Source organism: Amborella trichopoda, chromosome 13 (genome assembly GCF_054954075.1).
Source record: "Amborella trichopoda isolate Santa Cruz 75 chromosome 13, AtrichopodaSantaCruz75HAP2 v2.0, whole genome shotgun sequence".
In the NCBI taxonomy this organism is placed as follows: Eukaryota; Viridiplantae; Streptophyta; class Magnoliopsida; order Amborellales; family Amborellaceae; genus Amborella; species Amborella trichopoda.
Window position 1 is genome coordinate 10,047,202 of NC_142348.1, and position 22,749 is coordinate 10,069,950.

Here is a 22,749-nt window from a genome sequence, read left to right on the forward strand (position 1 = left end):
CGCCTTAATTGGATCGTTTAAGGTTGCATCCTTATAGAAACGGAACCCTATATGTATATCGACCGAAATTTAAAGCAAAAACCAGGACTCGAAAACACGGTCTTCGTGAATGAAATAGGAAGAGCATTCCACTCCACTCCACTCCAAATTTTGGGTGCCGGCACAAATCGCCCAGAGCCTTCCTCTTTGAAGCACTATTGAAGCCAAGAAATTCAAGAGAGAGAGCATGGAGGATGAAGAGAGAAGGGAGGCTGCAATGGCGGCTGCCTCTGCCCTGCAACCTAATTTCCAGTCTTCATCTGTCACCGAAGACCAACTCGCCAAGCTGAAGGTACTCTTCAATCCCCCCATCTTTTTTTTCTCTATTCACCGTTCTCCTCTCCACTTTTTTGACTGTCTTGGATGCTACTTAATGGATGTGATTAAATCCCATATGATTTCATGTCGTTTTGTTTAATTTTCATGGGGGTTGTAAGTATCTATTCAGTATGCTGGTTTCCATGATTATCATTCATTACATTACAATTGGTTGAAGTTCCAGATAATTTATAGTAAAACCGTATTTGCTAGTTTTGTATGTTTGTTCTTCCCTTTATTAGTGTCGAGGACATGCACCGAGGGACTGTTGCTTTTTAGTTATCGCTTTATTTTATTTTTAATGTTGATTGCAAGTAATTGGATCCTTGGTGGAGTAAACCCTAGAAAATCTTCCCAAAATTTTTGTTATAAAGAGCAGGTTCAAGTTTCTGTTTTTATCTTATTTAGATTATTATTGGGATCATGGATATAATGATTCTTTCGGAATAACTGGAAGATCATGTTAGGATTATTAGGGTACTGCAACGGTCCAAATAAAAGAGGGGCATGTGTACTATGTCAAATCATGACTTGATGGTCAACTTAAGTACGGGACTTGATGGTCAAGTTAAGCTTGGCTGTTGGGGGTCATTGAGTTCTACAATTAGTTGTAATGGGACGGTGTAGGGAATAAGAAGAAATTTGTTAGGATTTTGTAGTCTTCAAAGGCCTTGATACTTGGTACTTGGACAAAAGCCTTTTTGCATTCCCCATGTGTTTGTACTCAGCACTTTTATATCTTTGGAATAGTCTTAGTTCTTTTATTTTTTATTTTTGTCTTGTTATTTTGTTATTTTATTTTTAAAGCATTTTCAAACCCCAATTTTCCTTTTGCTTAATTTTCTAGTTTTTTTATTTTTAGGAAAAAATTAGAAACCTACTAAATTTCACAGTATCCTTCAATGCTCCCCCACCGGCAATGTTAGCTTGGTCACCCCCAGTGTCAAAAGTAGGTCATATTCCATCTAGATCCGATAGATACCAACAGTCCCGATACTCAAAATCAGAACTTGGGAGCCACCCATTCTGACGATGCCATTGGTAATGTAGCGGCAATAGACGAAAAAAATAGAAAATTAAAAAAAGGAAAATGGGGGGGTTTTGTAAATACTTTAAATATAAAATAACAAGACAATAAATAATAATAAAAAAGGGAAAATAAAGAGCATATACCTATTTGAGGCGGAGTCGGGCCCACAAGCCCGACACCTAGAGTTGGCGGCTCGAATCCGAGTTCATCGGTGTGAAAGGACCGTTCCTGTTGTCGTCGGATGGATGAGCTAGATACATGAAGAAGAAGACGGTGAACAAAAGAAAATGGGGGTTTTGATGAAAGAAAACGGTGACCAGAAGTGGGGGCACAATGTTTCAGTTTGAAATCTGACGTAATGTTGCCCCCAACAATGTCGACGATACCACCCAAAAGACATACCAAAGCGCGCTAAAATTTTTGAGTTTTTTGAGTGCCACACTTTGCCTAGTTAGTTTATCAACGTGTTACAAATGGTGTTGCTAGTACTAGTACAATACCACGTCTAGTGCCAAGTAGTAGCATGGGCAGCTACTTGTATATGATGTTGTTCAGGCTGCTGATCCCTCCAGAGGGTAGATCTAGTTGTGAATAGAGCTGGTATAGTGAAATATTCTGTATATAGAGCGAGTTGATTATGAACTTCAAGTATGCTAGTAGGAAGCCGGGCCATCATTATATATAGTAGTAGTGCTAAACATGTTGGAGGATCAAGTAGTATAGTATGCGTGTCCAGACTCTCAGCCTCGTACTCGAATGCTACTATGCGACAAGTAGGGGAGGTGGTGCACTAGAGCGAACATGGCAACGTGGACGAATGGCCGAGGAACGAGTAGCGGGTGCCCGACCGGATCAACTCACTACTGTGGCTTACCCTGCCTCTACTATGAACTAACTCTAAACAACTAGTGGGCCGGCCAATCAACTCAACAACCATCTACTAGCAATATCACGCTGTTCTACTACTATAAAGAGAACGACGTGACCGCTCCAAACAACAAGAGGTGAAGGCCTAAGCAAGCAGCAATAATGCTAGTACGATCTCGGAGGTCATGAACTATCAAACGAGTGGGTCCACTACTGACCCATCAGCGATTCGTACAGAGGTCACTATACTCTCCGTGTGCCGGACTAGCGGCAAGGTAGGTAGTCGTTCAGTAGTACTAGCTAGTAGTAGAAATAGGACCGGGGAGTTGAGGCTGATCCACCCACCACCTACATCATCCGTGACTATGACATCGCAAGTACTAGCTCGCACCCATCCAATAGCAGACCCAACGCTAGAACTAGAGTCTCATCACGTCTGTTCCCTCAAGCTGTTATATATAGAGGATGGAGTATCGGACATGGCTTGCAGGCAGCTACTCCCCACTGGAACGAGCGCACCCCCAGCCCGAAACAATGACCCCAGCTCAGCTACTACTATGATGCAATACTCGATGCCTCGAGACCCTCCAGATGTTCTACTTGTTGGCTCGACCGGCAGCGGGGACCCGTAACTTACGTATCGATCTACTACTAGGCAGACTACTAGGCATAGCACCTGAACTACCCCGTCCAGCCCGCTACTACTATAAACATGATGATGGAGATCCGTCTGCTGCTTGTACTATAACTATACTCACTACTGCACTTGCCCTTCAACCGATCAGAGGAAGAGAAGACCGAACGAAGCGTGTTCCCGACCGACTTCCTAGACTACTCGAACACTACTTGAGGATCTACTACTATAACAGAACCTCGAGGTCCCGCATCCTGAAACATCATCTTGCTCCTACTTGATCCCTCCCAGCCTATATATATATATATACTACTTGAACTACTAACATCAACGTGTTCACTAACCCCCGAGCTCGGCCATTACGCTTCTGCTGCAGAGGACCCACTGGCTGATGGTTGTATCTCGCGATGGGAACATGAACCCTCATCTTCCTTGAGACCCTCCACTCGTTCCTCCAACTTGTTAAGCCAGCTACTACTATACTCGATCAGCTAGGTGATATGGGTGGTTTAATAACAATGCTGGTGCTACTCCAATAACATAGTTGATGGTACTGAACTTACTAGAGCTGCTGTCTATGACAGTGTGGTTGGTGGTTGGTGTACTCCGAACCTCTTATCTACTAGCTCCAGTAGTGATGGGCGTAACATCAACCTAGGTGTTGGTACTATAATAAACAACTGGGGAGCTCTCTATTTTAACATCAACTATATATAATAAACAGCTGGGGGATAGAACGACGACCATCTGTTCCCTCCAACTCGTTACTACTATGAATAAGACTCAACTGGTAGTTCGGGATTGGACTCCATTACCATAAACTAGCTGGGGGACTCGACTATACTGCACGTGCACAAGGTGTAGTGGCCGGTCTACTACCATTGAACTACTAACTGATGTTCGACTGGAGGAAACAACTAGAGGATCGTACCCTACTGTTATATAGTGGATGCTACTATACTATACTACTATAAAATGAGAACACCGAACGAACGACTTGCGTGGTGGGAACATACGTCTGCCCTCCGTTACAGGCGGGTGGCCAGCGCCCCTACTAGCTGACCTGCCAACTACTAGCAACTTGATGATTGTTGTACTAGCTGCCATCGCTATAGAACAAGTAGAGGTCCCTTCTATATATATATACCCAACAAGTAGTTTCTTCACCATCATGTTCTAGTAGTAGCTACTAGTATTAACGTTAAACCCTCGTTCGATAGCTCTAGTAGTAGTAGTTGAATAACGCTTTCAGTCTAAGTAGTAGAAATCTCATGTGTTAATCATTGGAATTAGTAAACTAATGGTTTGGAGCTTGCACCAAAGATACCCGTTTTTGAACCCATTTGGCCGGGTTTTATCCTATATTTGACTCTATTTCTTGCTTCTAGCCTAAGATTGTGAAAAAACGTTGATACGAGTAAGAAAGCAAGAATGTGCAAGAGATAAAGAAAGCACTTCTTGAATAGCAAGCGAAGAAAACCAAGCTCAGAAAGAAGCAAGGGCCCTACACTTGTCTTGAAAGCCATAAGCGCTGACTAATCAAGGGCCTCGCGCGCCCTTTGTATATCAAGCGCTAACGCGCATCCAGCAGGCAAGGGGTGAGAAGCTGTTGCGCGCGCATCCATTTTGAAGCTGGGCTGGCTATGCGTGTAGACCCAAAAAGTGTTTGTGTGATTTCACCGGCACAATGAATGCTTTTTCCAGGCTGGCTGGCTTTGTCGATGACTTGCTCATCACTAGTCCCTCATGTGACTCGCCAGTAGTTCCAATCACTAATTCGGAATCCATGTATAAGGCAGGCGCAGATGATGTGCAAAGTCCGAAATGTCCGGGGATTGCTTTCCCATTCTCCCGGCCTGGGTCTCCATCAAAGGCAATGAAATTGTGCAGATGAATGATTTAAGCGGATTTTTTCATCTTTCTTATATGCAAGATGCTAAAGAGGTCTTTATACCTATGGTGTATGTACCTACCTTTGTTGTGCCTTGAAGTGTTGATTATTAAAGAGTTTATGCTACTTCGTATAGACTACAATGAGTGGGTAGGCAGTCCTGCTCGACTATATCTGGGCCTGAGACTCATGCAAAAGGTATTTTCGGCTCATAGAAAGTCCTGGAAAAGCACGTTTGCTGCTACTTATTTACCGGTCGGAAAGATAATAAGCCGCTGCTATTAAGGAGCGAATAAATAATAGCGGGCTGCGCGCTCTCTCAAAGCTGCTTGGGTCGCAAACAAACGCGTGCTACGAGCATATGGGCAAGTCTTGTCGACATGGTTGAGATTGTGATGCTGACTACGATGGTGGTGATTCGTAAGATGGGGGATCCACCACTGGTGTTGTATTCAAGCCCGAGGCTGCTGCTGCCGCTCGGTGTAGCAAGAACCGACCTACTGGTGCTCTCTCCTCCATGAAGGCTGGATACAGGAGTGAGAGTGAAGCTGCGAAAGAGTTGTTATGGGTGGGAAAGATGCTGAAAGAAAGAAAGAGTTGGATGGAATTGCGATAGCTCCTCCAATTGAGTGTGATAATAAGAGCTGCATTGCACTAGCCAGCCTGTTCGGCATGGGAGAACCAAACATATCGAGATACATGCTCATCTTGTCGGTTAAAGCGATAGGAGAAGCAGATCGAGAATGTTGAATGCCCCTCATTAGTACTCATTACTAGATCGATAGGGAGGGGCCGGAGCCCATCTATTAGTTAAGGGGGTTGGGGCGAGCTATTGAAAAAAAAAAAAAACACTTTCTTTTCGGGGAGGACTTCAGCTGCTTATTTCAAGAGTAGTATCTTCAAAAGGTTCGGTGGAATACAATTGCTTTGATTTGGAAAAAGATGTCTTGTTCTTGGCATGAGATGAGGGTCAAATCCTTCTGTTGCAGAGAATAGATCCCTTACCCAAAGCCGGGTCTTTTCAATCGACAAGGTGGGCGGGTACTACGGATCCTCTGACTCCCAATCGGGGTTCTTGCCTTCCCGGGACTCGCCGGTCTTACCTGTAGGTCGGTACAAATGTGCTCCGAGATGGCCGTCTGTCTCTCGTTCCCCCCGTTGGGGGTTCCCACTCCCGTGTCTCTGCTCCGTCTGGCCCGTTCCCCAGGCACCTTTGGAGGGCGGGGAGTCCACAAGAGTTTGATCTTTGGTGCCGGCTCTTGTCTCGACTCTTTCTCGGACTCCTCTAGCTTCGGTGAAGAATCACAACCACTCGTGGATGCGATGAGAAAAGAACTTTCGTAAAGGGGTTGCTTGAAAACCATAGATAGGCAACTACCTTCCGAGCTTAACTAACGAGCTCTACTAACGGGCTTAACTGACTACGGTTTGAGTCTCTTACGCTCGTATAGTTCCGGTAGTCATTCAAAAAGCCGGATGAACGTTCAACCGATTTCTTTCTGATTTCCGCGTTCGTTCCGCCCAGGTCACTCTTGCCCCGGGGAGAGGTAGCCTCTCCACTCCAACTTGTTCCTAAGGCGCTCCCTTTTTCGGGAGAATCAAGACCCAGCGAGTGGAGTGCATAAGCACGGAGCGAGCCATGAGCGGCCGCTTTCAGTTCCATTCTATTGGAAGCCCCTCTCCTCCTGACTCAGTCGCCCTAGCCCTATTATTTATGCTATGCCGCTTTCTTTGAGCCATTCCGCAAGCCTATCGTTTGTAGTACCTCGACTTAGCGGAAGCCCTCTATACCCACTTTGTCGCCTCCCATGATCCTGAGTGAGACAATCTGTCAGGTTTTTTCATGGTCCTTGGTCCCAAACCGTCTTTGACAGAGAAAGGGCTGAATCTAGCTCTCGGCTGCGAGTAGCTAAGGCTACCTAGCGTTTAGGTCCAAGTGCTTATCTTACTTTATTGGCATAGGCATAATAAGCTTTGGTGCTCGAGAAGACCGTCGGAGAGTCGTCGTTGACCCTCTGTCCTCGAGGTCTTTAGTCCAACATATAGTACCTCACAAAGATCAATTGAGTACTTATTGACGTATGTCGCTTCCTCTCTCAACATAGAAACAGGAGGGTCTTGACCGCCGTCCGGGGCTGGAGTGCAAGATAACAGCTCCAGACGAGAGTGCAACGTGGATCAGCTACGATAGGACCTCTTGGATCAAATGAAACAGCCCCATAGCCCAAAGAGAGTGATACGCCCTGCACATGCCGAATGAAGGAACACGGCACACTCGCCTTTTGCAGACCTCTTTCGTCACCCTTCCGCATCCCCTCGTCGATTCATTTGCATTTTACCACCGTTAAATAAACCTTTTCTTCAATGGAACCTATGATACCTATTTGCTTGCTTCTTTTACGACTCCCACTCAACCTCCGTGTTCAGCAATCAGAACCGTCTCGTCAATGATAGCACTCCCGGCGACCGGAAGGTCTATAGACCTGGCTCCCCTTTCTCCTCATTGAATGTCCCGACCTGGCAAAGAACCTAAAGTCTGCTCCGTTCGAGGCGTTTGGCCTACTTGGAGCGGGGGGTAAGTAAGGTATAAGTGATTTGAAAAAGATCGAAACAACAAGGTCTTGGTTATTTCATTATTATGACCGTATGTCATTTGAGATTGAAAAGTAAAAAACCGTATGCTCGTATCAAGGTTTGGAACTGACGGAAATGACTCCTCAATCAGTCCCATCGTCGAAGAATTCCCGGCTATTCGTGCAGTCCTAGATCATCACCATTGGAAGTTACATCAACGGATAAGTTTTGAGATACTTATATAAGGTTCAATTTTATGATATATCGTCCGATGCACTTGGTGTCGGCTCTGATCTCCCTTTTCACTTGGCAACGGGGAATACTTTCTCTCGACCAACCCTTCTTCTATCGATTTACAGAGTGAATCAAGTCGTGCTTGACACATCTATTTTGGAGGGAATTTCGCTCCTTCTATTGGTTACGAGAGGCAATGTCTTTCATCCGAAGAAAGGTGACTAGTCGAAAAACGATCCATAGTTGTTTTCATCTGTCTTGGGCAAAGAAAGTTACTCTTGCGGGCGAGAAGAAATCGGAAGAGTGGTTAACAAAGCGACGCCCGTACATATGCTAATAAGATAGTGAACAATTGTAAAAATAACCAGGGACGCTATAATGGACTGAGAAGAATTCTATCAGATCCTAAATTTCTGGTTTCCTGCTATGAAAGTATCCAAGGTAAGCCTGGGGACATTACTCGTAAAACCAGCTTTCTTGGCTTTGCGGAAAAAGGTTCAGATGGCCCAACCCCTTATAGATTGCATGGGAACTGGTTTTTCGAACTCGCAGATACGTATACGTAAAGGCTGAATCATAGATTAATCTGCGCCGAAGGTATCAAAAGATAAGACTATCACATCCAGATACCCATCCCGACCTAATTAATAGGACTGCCCAATTCTAATTATCCTGGTGTGGTTGATGAAAGAGATCTGCAAAAAGTGATATGGTTCTTAGTTCACTCATCCAAAGCCGGCTTTCAAATCGAAGTTCCGAACTGGGTTCAATCAACAAATTGGAGCTAAGCTTCAATGCCTGAATACTTAGAGGAGCCTGACGATTCCAAATAACTATAAGGTTCTACATGATTACGAGGTAAACAACTACTCCAAATTAGGTTATGCAGGTTTACCGAAAAATTTTACGAGTCTGGGTTAGGTTGGATCTGTGCCATCTGCGGTGACAGGAATATGGAAATAAATAATGTAAGCACTTTTTTAAACGTTTAAGTAGAGATTCGAATAAGAAACTAAGGTTACCCGGTTGCCCAGGGCGTAGAAACGAAAGCAGATTCCATTATATAAAGCTCACCGCGAAGCGTATCATGCAGAGAAGCTAGGAAATGCAGATAATATCATACTATCAGTCCTAAGCCCCTATTAAGCAACACATCCTTCGAGACGCACCTGATACAAGAATCTCAGCAATTGAAGTTTTCCGAGTGAGAGCTGTATGACAAAAAATTGTCATGTATGGTTCGGAGGGCAGCATAGACTGACCCCTATCTATTTTCAACATCCGTGGGCCAGGAATGACCATGCATAGATTACCCCTATTCGTATGGTCCATATTAGTGACAGCATTCCCACCTTTATTATCTCTTCCAGTATTGGCAGGTGTATTTGCGCTTGACAAGGCAGCGATGTCTTGGTCGAATTTGACTATATGCTGGGAACTCTGCAACGACGATCAGCAGGGAACGAACCATGATGGTTCGCCCTCAGAGACTATACGCCAAACATCTCTGGTCAAACCTACTTTTGCCATCCAGGCAAACAAAAGCTTGATGCCTATTTGGCCGGCTTGATTTGAAGTGATGGGTGCATAATCCTAGTGTTTGCAAATCCTTTGGCCTCGTGGCCCATGCGGGCCAAAAAAAAGGGTATTGTGTGCATTGAAGCGAGTATGATTAGGAAAAGATGAAGATATAGTCCAAACTGCACCATAACGGCATGAAAAAAATCGATTTTTATTGTGCTCCACTGACCAAAAGTGTGTGAATAGATTGGCAATTACCATGTTATTAACTGATAGGAACTTTAATACAACCTTTTTTGATCCTGCAGGAGGAGGAGATCCAATATTATACCAGCATCTCTTTCGGTTCTTCGGTCATGGGCGCGATTGCGCCAATAGAAAAGGTGGTACGCTGCCCTTACAGCGCTACCTAAGCGAGCACAGCTGTTCTGTGCCTCAAATCAACTATCTGCCTGGAATGCAGATAATTGGCAATGAGGTGGGATGTTTGGGAGTCGATGTCATGAGAAAGGTAGGGGATGGTGCCAGAAAAAGAAAAAAAGGCCCTTTTTCGCTTGTTTCAATTCCAAACTCTTTTAGGTTAGACCCCGGTAATAGTAGGGATCTTTTGGGATTGGAGTGTGCCCTCCTCTCTCTCGAGGGTAAGATTCCACACGTTGCGTGCAAGAAGCCTTCGGCCCTTGCCCTGGCGGACCACTCGAGACCCAACATCTTTCGAAAAGACAGATATTCTATTGGTAGCGTTGCCCCTGTGGTGGAACCTTTTGCAAGAGCCGAAATTGGCATTTCCATTCAATTGGACATTGTTGATATATCCAAGTCAATGATGCTATCGCGGGGTGAGATGAGACGTAAGGCTATACACAATAACATGTGGGTAATGCTGAAACGTTTGACGTGGAAAGAGAGACGCGGCTTCTCTAATGGCTCAGGATCTCCAGACAGTCTCTTCGCTGAATGGGAGGAGACCCGGAAAAAAGAACGGATTATCGCCAGGAAAGCCGCGGTAGTAGCAACGTCAAGATTTGCCACCTCTAGCGTCTGTACGAAACTACCAAAACCAAAATGCGGGCTTTCAGTTGGACACAGCCAATGGCAATGCCAATGTTGCCATCACCAACGTCACAACGTTTTCTGTTCAAGCAAGCCCCAGACTCTGTAGGAGACTCCAAGATAACACTGTTGGCACCATTGAACCCAAGGAATGCCGAACATTGCCTTAGGATTTAGAACTGATAACAATAGTTCATGATACCGAACTTCATCGAGATCCAGGAGTCAGTGGCCAGGAGCCAATGGATCCAGGGATATTCAAAATAATCCAAAGACTTCAACAAGGTTTGGATGGCACCTCTGAATATTCCTACGAAGTAGGAGAGCTTCAACATAAGTGAAGGATTGTGATCGGGCATTGGTCACCATCGTAATTGGATATTTTTAAGGAACTTCATACTTCTCCTAGTGCAGGTCACACGGGGTATTTGAAGACAGACACAAGGATATCTTGATCCTATTCTTGGAACAAAATGAAGCATGAAATTAGAAAGTTTGTTGAAGAATGTGGTGTTTGCCAAAGGAACAATGATGGAATGGACGCCAATCATGGGTTACTACAACCACTCCCAATACCCGAGCCGACCTTGGGCAGACATTTATATGGACTTCGTAGAAGGATTGCGAAGTTCTCGTGGCAAGATCGTCATCGTGTTATTGGTCAATTACTTTTGTTCGTTGTCACACTTGTAAACGGTTTCCATTATTGCTCAATTTTTTGTGGATCAGATTTTAAGTTGCATGGCATGCCAAAATCTATTATTTGTTAAAGAGATGCTATTTGTAGAAGTGGCTTTTGGCAGCAGTTCTTTCGATTGCTAGGCACCCAAATTAAGATGATTACCTCTTACCATCCACAAACTAAGGGACAAACAGAAGTAGTAAACTGCTGTCTAGAGACATATTTAAGGTTTCAAAAATTGTTAGGCGGCCCCAAGGCGGCCTACCCAGCACCCAGCGCCTAGGCGGCGCCCAGTACCTCGGGCGCCCTTTAGTTTTTTTCACTTTGGGGGTCAAAAATAAACCCCAGAACGTTTTTATACAACCTTGGAGGTCAAAAGGACCCGCTTTGCCCTTTTGGGCGATTTAAAAAAACAAAAAAAGTTTTACAGCCCTAGGCGCCCGCCTAGGTACATCCGCCCGTGTAGGGCCGCCTGGGTCTAGGAGTGCGGATTTTTGGTTTAGGCCGCCTAGGCGCCATGCAGACCGTTTTTTAAAACATTGGACATATTTACATTTTTTGCTAGCGAGAGACGAAAATACTTGGTAAGATGGTTATCATTGGCAAAATGGTTGTATATTACCATGTTCCACTTTGTAGCAGAGATGACACAATTTGAAGTGGTGTATGGCGACTACCTTCATCATTTGCTGATTCTCCCTAGTTCTACCAAGGTTGATCAAGTTGATGAAGAGATATGGAATCATTATTAGATTTAAAGGTTTTGAAGGAAAATCTTCATGTTGATCAGGATCATATGATGCAACAAGCGGACTGCTAAAGGTCGGAAACAGAGTTTCTGGTGGACTGTTTTTCTATTCGCAGCTTGACCAAGTTTTATGAATTTTACAGGATCACTTAGAAAATAGGTCTGGCAGCTTACAAGTTAGAACTACAAGAGGGACAAGGATTCGTTCTGTTTTTTGTGTTCTTGTCTCTAGAGAAATATTGGACCACATCATACAGTTTGAAGCATGCTTCTTGCTCTAACTAAAGATGGCATTGTGATGATCAAACCACACACTATCTTGGCTAGAAGAATGGTTAAGCACAATAATCAGGTAGTCATGAAAGTGCTGGTCAAGTGGGCTCATATGGCCCACAAGGATGCAACTTGGAAGCACCTCTGCATGCTGCAGCAGCAATTTCCTTACTTGCTAGTTGGTACCTTGAGGACATTGTTGTTTTAAAGGGGGGTGGGATGTTAGAATTCTTAGGGTTACAAGGGGAATGGATAAGTACAGGATTTGCATATGATTTTTATTTTTATAGTTGTAGAGAGAATTTATGTTAGCGTGTAGAAAGAGATTATGATAAGGCCTAGGGTTATTTACTTTATATTGTTGTTATAGGTTTTGTTATTTTGGATTGGTACATGGTTGTCAAGATGAATGGGTGAATAATAAAATTATCTTTTGTGGTTTGCATGTTATGGAGGCCGCCTCCCTTGAAGTGGGCTATGTTTAGGAGGCTCCCTCCTTGAAGTGGTATTTTTTTTTCTCTTCATTTTATTAAACATCAAAGTCACGATTTCTCTTATTAAGAATCAAGGATCCTTAACATATCAATGGAAGTTCTACTTAACGGTAAAGAATTTTTTTGGGGCTCTAAAATGTGAGTATGCTGTGAGGATCCACATAATGATGCCTTGACTGTCAGGATCGTGTGTAATTTGTGGTCATCTGATTCTCATAAAATCAGATTGCGAGGGCTAAAAGTTAAATTAACTAATTAAACTGCCAACAACGTAAAATCAACCAATAAATGGAATCCTTAGCAAAAAGGTTTGTCCTCAACGATGACCTTTACTTACTTTGAGATCACAGGATACAAAACCTAGTTTCAAAGAAGTAAATTTCTGTTGCAGTTTCGATTGTTATAATTTGAGGATTCCTCTAGCTTTGTGAGGTGAGATTGTCATGGCTCACCCTTGTTCAAGATGATACGAGGGATTTTGGGGTTGAAGGGGCTCTCTACCATCTTGCTTTAGTGCTTCACTGTGTTTGGTGTCGGCACTAGATGTCCCTTGAGAGCTTTCTTCTGTGATGTGTAGACACTTGTATATGCTTAACATGCTGTTGTCATACTATGTTGATGCCAATGCTAATACTGGATACTTGTACATATAAGATGACAAGACTATAAAAAACTGTAATCTGAAGGGGTAGACTCAATATACTTGTTCTTATCTGGGCATCTGCATCCTTATCTAGGCATCTTATGCTTTCTTCTTTTGACTAGTTCTTAAGGATAAAATACTTGTCCGTAATAATCTAGAGGGGAAGAGACTTAATATATGTCCTTGATTTTCACGTTTTAAGGAGTTGTATGGTAATTTAAGGGTAACCTCAGCCCTATGGCCTGGTTAGGAGGACTGGGCCCAACTCATAGCAGGATGAATAAGAGAGAGAAGCAGTTAATCTGCCTACAATTTTATGGATGATAGGGAATTACAAGAAAATGAGAAGTTCTAGAGGGAATGGGTACTGAGGCAAGGTGATAGTGATAAGATAGAAATGGTTGAGTGGCTAATGAGGACATGCTGATGTGCCAAACTTGAGTTTCAGATGAGCCTCTTGAGTGGAGGTTACGTGAATCAGCTTGGGACCCTGGTGATTTGGTTTTAGCCGAGCCATAGATGTGAAGAGCTTGTTTGCGGGGTGACACTCCCACCTCGGAATCTTGCTCCTGTGTTCCGGGAGTCAGAGCCCTATTGGAGCTTGCTGCCGTCCATCAAGGTATTTCAATCCCTTTCTTATAAGGATCTTGATCCCTAGATAGAAGGGATCTCATTCCCTTACTAAAACTGATATCAACTCTGTGGGATGGGATCATGATTCCTTTGAAAATGGGGGTGCGTTCTTGGTTTGAAGGGATCTTGATCCCAATGAGGGGTTCAAAATTTTTTACCGACATCTTTGATTTTGTGCTATTTTTACTTATTGGCAGTTTTTTAGCCAATGACTACATGTTGACGATTTCTTTTTCCTTTTTCATAGTTGTGGCTATCATCATTTGTTGAAAAGCGGCGAACTAACTTCGACTTGCCTCAAACCCGAAGGTATCCTTTGTCCCTAATGGTCCGGGGAATTGCCCTGGTTGTCCAGAACCGGGTAGTTCGCTGTAGTGAATTGCCTAATTCACTGTTGGAACTCAAGCAATTCTTGAGTTTGATTCTTACGAGACCTTACAATTTCATTTTTCTCAAATTTTATGAGACTTCCAGGTTGTATGGTTCTCACTCTGCATATACATAGATGAGGATGTAGATTCTACATTGCTGTAGCCACATTTATTGAAGTAGGATATAGCCATCTGCACCATCTATGTATTTGGATTGTGCAGATTTTGTACTTTGTCCAACAAGGAAAACTGGGGCTTTTTGTGCCCTAGTTCCCACTCTCTCAGAAGCCTCTTGCCTCCTGATTTCCTTTGGTGTTTCATTGATCTTTTTCCATGAGAAAAGCTCCAAACAGAGGCTCCCAACATGTTCCCTTTCTCTTTCCTCTCTCTCTTTTCTTATCATTGCTCTTTCCTAATTTTTCAGCAACTTCACTTTTTTTTGAGAGAAAAGCTATCATGTATCTGAAAAATACAATAGTACAGAGCATGTTCTCACCCAAACAAAATAATAAAAATACAAAACCATTCATCATTGTCATGAAACCTAACATCTATACACTATCCTGTAAGTCATTCCATTTCCCAATTTTTTGAAAAGCATTTGCTATTGCCATGAAACTTTAGCCCCTGCATTTTCTTTTCTACAAAGTTGATCTCCCCTTTGAACCCTGAAACCTAGAAATTTGCTGTCGATCTCATCAAACCCTAAAAATCCATGCGAATCAACTGCAGAATGAGGATTACCATCCAGGATGGGCATCTACTAGTGGGATTGAATGAAATGAATCCCGTCATCTATCTCAAAACTCGTGCAAATCAACCACCTACTGAGACATATAACAAGAGAAATTTCCTCGAAGGAACCTGGGATGTGCAACCATCAAAATTTCCTCTTTTATTTGTGTAGAGAGAGAGATCCCTGAAAAGTTTAAAGAAGAGGTGTAGGTAACCAGGGCTTTAGGTCCCCAGGTTCTCTTATAAAAGATCCTCATGGCCCAAATTAATAGACGGTGAGGAGGGCTGCAGCCCCTACTTATTCTAATTGGGCTGCAGCCCTATGAAAACATTTTCCTATAGATAATGCTAAAAAAGTGTAGTATGCATTCTTCAATTTTTAAATATCATTTTAAGAAATGAAATAAAATAGAATATCTAATATCTATACACACCACAGGCATACATATAAAAAAAAGGGTTGTAACCCGGTGCTGATCCCCACCTAAGCAGGGTCCAGGGAGGGGTGGGCTGGAAACGGTCGTAACCTTTGACTTATGCACACAGTGGCCACTCTCAGAACTCGAACCGGTACTCTTGCGCTGGCTACCCGAGCTGTTGACCGTCACACCAAGTGATGGCCCCTTAAACAAATAATGTACACACATACACTCCCAAGTATCATGTGTATGTATAAGGGCGCTCCCTGAATGCTCCCATATACATATAGCATATATATCAGGCCACTCACTAAACAATACTCTATGTGCTCCCATGATAGGGAGCTTCAGCCATGTGTCACTCCCTATAACTATGAGGACCTTGTACTCCTAGTGGGTCTTCCCGTCTGATCCATGCATGCGTGTATGTGTGTGTGTGCAAGAACTAGTGTATCATATCATGATTTGTAGTTTACAATGCTAGAAAGCTACTTTTGGGTGGGAGACAGAAAAAAAGAATACTCATATTCAAGTACTTGATTTTATTTACTCATGCACCACGGCTTTTTTCCAATGAGGTCTTAGGCTAGAATCATTTTCCTTCTTTCTTTGATGACCAGGCTCTGGGCCAATTTCACGTTATGCATAAGCCACAAAAAGGATATTAGGTTAAAAAGCGATGGTTGAGCTTGGGAATGATTTGAGAAACCTCTCATGGGCTTGAGCCTTCATTAATGTAACATAGGCTTGTTCAATAATTAATGATGAAAGAAAAGAAAAACTGAACCTTTTGCTGGTATATACTTTCTAAGTTTTAGATTTGCAATCAAGTTCGAATTGATCCTTGAATTGTGCGTTGGTTTTTGCTGATATTCTTTCTTTTGTGGTATTTCCTTTACGTCTGCAATTTTTTTCTTTTCCACTTACCAATGAATACTGTTTTCCAAACTCATTTACTTTCTTTTTCAAATATTATTGCTCAGAAGCTGATTTCTTGAATTTTATCTTTCTTATGCCCAGGAACTACGAAGGAGACGTTTACAGATAAAGGCGTCTGCTGCCAAGTCTAGAACTCTAAAAAATTTGAAAGGTTATGTGCACTAAATGCTAATTATGTTTCAAGTACTTCTTTCGTGTGTGGATAATAATTGACATGAGTATATGTGATTGCAGGAGCCAGTAAACACAAATTTATCTCACAAGAGAGTCAAACTAGATCTGCAGGTGCCCTTGCCGAGACTTTGAGTGCCTCTACAGTAGAGGGTACCTGTATAAAGGAACAAGTAAGCACATGGTTCTTAATTGGATTAAGTGATGACCCCTTATTTTTTTATAAATGTGCTGGTGTTTTTGTGATTTGTCAGTAATAAGATTAATTCATGAATGCATTGTGAGTGATGAAATGTTGTGCTTAACCCATAGTCTCTAAACTAATCTTTCTGTGACCTGTTAAGAATTTAAATGTTAGCTTGAGTGGCAAATTATCAGTAGAATTGTAATGCTTCTAAAAAGGAAAGGCTGAGAAAATTGGTGAGATAGTTTGAGGACTAGGCTTAGGCTGGGCCTTGTTCTTAGTTGGGCTGAAGTTGAATTGCTAAGTACCAAAACTGCTCAGCAATTCCGTACCAAGTCTTTGAAGTTTTCTTTAAGAACAAAAAATTTTCAAATTTAAAAATAGGAAAAGATATGTAGAAAGGGAAAAACTTGTTGGCTTATTCTCTTTCCTAATCATCGAATACAAAAAACCTTTATTTATTTATAATATTGACCTGTTGAAATCAAAGGTATATATGAGGTTGAATCAGTCCAGACAGATGTAATGTTACACTAGACAGGGGAGAAGATGGGTGACCAATTACGTAAGCAGAAAAGTTGCTGGAGTACTTAATGGTGTGGCATGACTAACTTAGAACATTCCATAATCTATATACCTAAGCTGTGAAGTCGGTGTACTTCAAATATGGGAGGTCCTAGGAGTATAAGCGTAACACCCGCAATATATTGTCTTCTCCATCTTATTTGTGTTCCATTTGATTTGTATTTTCTCTGCCCTATTCCAACAATGTAATCAATTAAATAGAAGTGTTCCAATATAAAATAAAAAGGGTGTCTACAAGTACCCCAGAACTGTAATTCCCAGAATCTAATAAAAAGCCCCTTCACTGGGATGAGTTTCGTTTTGTTCAAATGTGTTTCCGTCTTTGCAAAAGTTGATGTGCGTATTTTTGAGCAAACACTTATTATGATTATGATTATTACTATTATTACTATTATTACTTCTACTATTATTATTATTATTATTATTATTATTATTATTATTATTATTATTATTATTATTATTATTATTATTATTATTATTGGTGCTGCTGCTGCTGCTGCTACTACTCTTTCTACTACTGCTGCTGCTGTTACTGCTACTGCTAGTGCCGCTGCTGCTGGTGGGTAAGTATTAAGGTAGTTATGCCATCTTGTATGTCACAAAATATTTTTCAGAAAAATGAAGATGTTGTGCATGCTATTCGTATAAACAAAGGTAGTTGAGGGATCCCCAGAACATGTATATGCATGTAACTTCATTGACGGGAATTCTTCTTCTTTGCATGAGGAGCAAACACCATCTTTGACATTGACAAAGCGCCAGAAGCTACACTGGGGGTATCAACTTTTTCTTTGATCCACTTGCTTTATTCATCAATTTCCGAATGCCTTCGGTTTTCTAGTTGAACTTTGGCTGATGCTCTCTCTCTCTCTCTCTCTCTCTCTCATATTGTCTGCTTAATTGATACTGTGTATATTCTGTACTAATATGCTTATAAAAATTTCTTTTCAGGCTCGACACGAAGGAGAGATGGGAGAGGAAAGCCAACATGTAAAATCTCTGTTGATGGAAGTTTCCAATCTCCACTAAAATCAAGGGTGAACTCTGTCTATGTTATTGAATAGGCTTTTCAGAAGCATGACTTCTGAAAGAATTTGGATCCTTCTTCACAAGATGGGCAGATATTGTAAATAATGTATATGCTATATAAAGCTCACATGCCCTTCAAAGGTGGTCAAGATTCCAGTTTGTGCTTATGGATGAGAGTTATGGATTGTCGGATGTGTAGGGGTGGTTCGATGTCAAATGATCACTTGGAGAATATTTTATTGAAATTTGGCAATTTTGGCTGGAGTGTGACAACTTACTGGTTGTTTCAGTGTATGGGAGAGTTTTCTGTGACAAAGATGAGGTGCCAATTTATTTGCATTGGCCCAAGCTGTATGCTGAACTGGTATAAAAGATACTGGGGAAAAAGGCTCGGCTTGCGGTTGGTATTGAACCACATCTGAGCTTGAATTTGGCCTGACTTGTGGTGCATCTTTTTACCATTTTTAATTGGTTTCTTAGAATTCAAGTGAATTTGGTTAGACCAAGCAAATAAAAAAACAAGGATAATGAGGTATATTTGGTCCAGAACTTGCTGGTGTTGTGTACTTGGATGATGATATCCATCTTTTATTGATGTTGCCACCTCTGGTGAATTGATTCTTATGTAAAATTTGCTCTTTTTTTAAACAGTTATCTGTTTATTTGTAAATCAGAAATACTGAACAGATTACTTATTGTCGAACTAACATTACAATGAAAGTGGAAATTGCAATTTTGAGAACTTCACAGGAAAATATCATTAAATGGCCTATGTACCTCAAAGAATCATTGAGATAACTAAATTAACGAAATTTTCTTCATGATTTGGAATCTTGAATTCGAATGAGTATTTTGGTGACTTAGCCTTAAGTGGCCCAAGCCAATGACCTACATACCTTGTTGTATTGGGCTTTTAACCCAAAATTGGTGTGTTGGTATAATTTTTTAGATAAAAAAAAAGATGGAATTCGAAATGAATATATTTGGGAGAATTTAAGTGTTGTTCCAATGAACAATAAGACGAGAGAAAATAGATTTACGTGAGCTGAGCATGTGCAGTGCAAGCTTAGTACATTTGTTAAGAGGTACGAGTTGGTTCGATTAAAAGGCTCTAAGAGATAGATAGAAGTTGGTTCGATTAAAAGGCTCAAAAGGGACAAAGGGAATGCGTTAAAAGATATAATTGGAAGTAGTGTCAATACATATGGGAATTTTTGATGTCATTGAGGGAATGACCCTTGATAGAGCAGAGTAGCAGATTAGGATTTACGCAGCCAACTCTAAGTAGTTAGAATTTATGCAGCCACCTCTAAATAGTTAGAAAAAAGCTCTCATGATGATGATTAAAATTCCTTATTAACGTTGAATGAAAAAGAGTATTTATGTTATTTGACTTGATTTAAATAGTTTATGTAGAGGTATTTTTGTTATTCGACTACTTTAGGCAAATGATGAGACTGCTGGCACTTGTTATTTTTGTTATGTAACCCCCCAAAATATGTGTTTTTCAAGGGGTTTAAACTTTCCAAGTCCATGCCAAAGTAACACCACTAACCTACTTTTGTCGGTTATCAACTTTATTAAATTAAGAGAGATTCCTCACGATTCTTAAAACATTGCCAGTTCACAACGTTGAATAATGATTACAAATACCCCATGAAAAGTGGGGACTGGTGTAAGCATGTTTGAATAGGTGCATGGCACAGCTATATATACCAATCAACGACATTTTTTTTTTAAAATGGAGATAGTGTATTACGATACTATTTAATTTTCGTATAATGAGGTCACAATTGGTATTAGTTATTAGATATCAAATTAGATGGTTTGGGTATGCCACAAAGTTTGATTTTTTTATTTTTTATTTTAACTTGGAGTTTAGTTAATGATACACTCACAACCATCTGATTTGAAAGATGATGAACAAAAATGATTGTAACCTCATTCTATTAAAAATAAAAGGTCTCTTTGTATGCTTTCGCTTTTAAATATTTATTAAATGAATGAAGGTGGGCGGGCAGGTGGATTCAACATCGTCTTGGAAAGGTTGATTGATTAATAACTTTTGGTGTAGATTTTTTTAACATGTATTAGAATTATGAACACTAAGGACATGTTTGTTCTATGGAAGACGGGGCTGCTAAAAACCCAACTTGCAAATCACTTTGGAGGCCACCGCTTTCATGGGTCAGCATAGAAGTAATGGATTCCATGAAACGACATCAAAATTGATGTTGTTTCGAAAGCTAATGTTTGCACTTCCCAATAACGAACATAGGAAGTGCTTTGTGGAAGCCGTAGCTTCCACTAGACAAACGCGCCCTAAATGTGCTCTCTCACCATTCAAAAGGAAAAAGGTGCTCTCTCTCTCTCTCTCTCCATTAATAACATTATCAATGGACAAATGTCAATCCATCATAACAAACTACAATAGCATCCAAAGATCACAAAAAGAATTCATAAAATCTTTTTGCAATTCTCTCGCTAGTTGTGATGAAATGGATTGGCACAAAATGCAGCAACTGTTTGTAATGGGGAACCGTCCTCAAGCTTTGTCCTCAATACAAAGTGCACAACAGCAATGTGCACTTGGCCCTATCCTTAGGTAGTGTATATATTGGTGGGAAAGGCACCACAAAGGGGACATAATGCCCAGCCTCTAATGCTCATGCGCACTACAACTACACCTACACCTACACCTACACCTACACCTACACCTAGCCCTTATTAGTCTTAGGGCTGTCTACCCTACGAATAAAATGTTCATCACTAATATCTTTTTTTTTTTCTGGTAGTTCAGTGGTAGGAATCAAAATTGAGATGTAGCATTGCTAATATCAATTGCTAACTGCTTAAATCCAAGCTCGATTCCTATTATCCTTTTTCCTTTTTAATTGAATTCTAACTCCAAGGTCCATGATATTATCAGTTATCCGAAAATCCAAGCTCAATTCCTATTATCCTTTTTCCTTTTTAATTGAATTCTAACTCCAAGGTCCATGATATTATCAGTTATGCGAAGATGACAGAATAAATACACCCTGAATTTTTTAAAAATAGAAAATCTCATCCACCCTTTTCTTGTTAAATACACCCCGAATTTTTTTAAAATAGAAAATCTCATCCACCCTTTTCTTGTTTCTAAATTTTTAAAAACTTGATGAATTATCACAGAGGGTGTATGTTGGAAAAAATTTCATTGTCTTCCAAGTTAACAGATTATGCTTATCCGGGTCATCCATTGATGATTGTTTGTGAGCTCGATGGCTAGGATTTTGGTATAATTATATATTTATGTATGTGAAAAGTTTATATAGAGCGAAGGCTCTAAACCATCTAATTAGAGCATATCTAAATTTTTTTATTAAAAGCGGTTGTCTTTATTCTCAAGTATCCTCAAATTGGTCATCTCGACATCAATATGCATAGACATGAGAAAAAAATAGATTTCAAGTTTTGGAAATAGTGTATTTTGTAATGTATTTTTGGACCGTCAATTTTCAAGATTTTCAAGTTTTCATATAACTGTTGATCTAGGATCTACACTATTTTTTCAGCTTTAAACTTTTTATATAAAGTAGAAAATATATTTTAACACTATCACAAAGATTTTCAATATTAAAACCATATTTCTAGATACTATTTGAAGGTAGGCTCTAATTTGATTGTTTAGAGCCTAGGCCCTATACAAACCGCACCCCTTATGTATTTCATACTGCAATGTTTCTTATTTTAATTTTTTGAGTGTGTGGATCAGTTGTGAGTTATGACTAAAAGCTATTTTGCAAATAAGTTATTAGTCTATCAATTTATCACCATCATAACGATTTTCGATATTGAAACGACATATTTTGACACCATTTGAAGGTGCGCTTTACTTTGATTGTTTAGAGCGCAACCTTATAAAAACCACACCCTTTATTTAATTATGTTCATGTAAACTTTTACGAGGGACTTTTAACACCAATGAAACTTTACTCTCCACTATAGGGGATATGTAATTTCCTTTAATAATATATGCGCCTTTGCCTCCTTTTCTTCACATTCTTAACTTAGCTCCACTGCTAATATTTTGGCAATCTCAAAAGGCATGCTCCAATATTTTGCTCTATTTGCTAAAATGGCCTGTACTCATTATTGTCTTTTATCTAGTGATAGTTTTTTAATAGGAAACTTTATTAAAAAGCATCCAAGAGATGAACTATTTGACATCTCAAATATTTCTTTTGATTCAATTTCAGAAATCCTATCAAATGATATACAATTGTGAGTTAGAATAGTTGATAGGTTTTTTTATTTATTTTTTAATTAATGGGTGAATTTGTTAATTAGTTCATATTTTAGGTGTGGTTTGATAAATTTCCCTTTTAATTTTAAAAAAGTATTTAGCCGTAGTTTTTAGGGATTTATGACCCTTAACACATCTCAAGTTACTTAAGATTATTTCATGCCTCAAATCTATGAATGGAACTGGGATTTCAATCTCTTAAAAACCTAGATCGCCCTATGGAAATTGAACCGTTCTTGTTCAATCTAGGGACATTAATTTTTTTGAGGCATATAGAGAGTAGTATTTAGTTATGGAAAAAGTTTATACATTCTTGTAACCTTAGAAATGTAGAATTAAAGATGCACCTCAAAAATCCATCAGAAAATGGTATTTTAATGTTAAAAAATCCTCT

The 22,749-nt window shown here is 40.5% G+C and overlaps 1 protein-coding gene across 3 annotated transcripts; it reads left to right on the top strand.

The window, feature by feature from the left end:
* Positions 1-141: 141 nt before the first annotated feature.
* LOC18432176 (uncharacterized) lies at positions 142-18,809 on the top strand. Of its 3 annotated transcripts, XR_016046845.1 has the most exons (6): positions 13,450-13,620; positions 13,882-13,943; positions 16,180-16,249; positions 16,333-16,442; positions 17,765-17,814; positions 17,990-18,809. XR_016046845.1 is itself a non-coding variant. In XM_020665976.2 (5 exons), the coding sequence occupies exons 1-5, from the start codon at positions 227-229 to the stop codon at positions 18,030-18,032; spliced, it is 381 nt and encodes a 126-aa protein (XP_020521635.1). In that variant the 5' UTR covers positions 142-226; the 3' UTR covers positions 18,033-18,809. The 3 variants fall into 3 exon arrangements, 2 of the variants coding, with proteins under 2 accessions (XP_020521635.1, XP_011622601.1); XM_020665976.2 differs by lacking the exons at positions 13,450-13,620; positions 13,882-13,943 and adding an exon at positions 142-331 and having other exon boundaries at positions 17,762-17,814; XM_011624299.3 differs by lacking the exons at positions 13,450-13,620; positions 13,882-13,943 and adding an exon at positions 142-331.
* Positions 18,810-22,749: the final 3,940 nt, after the last annotated feature.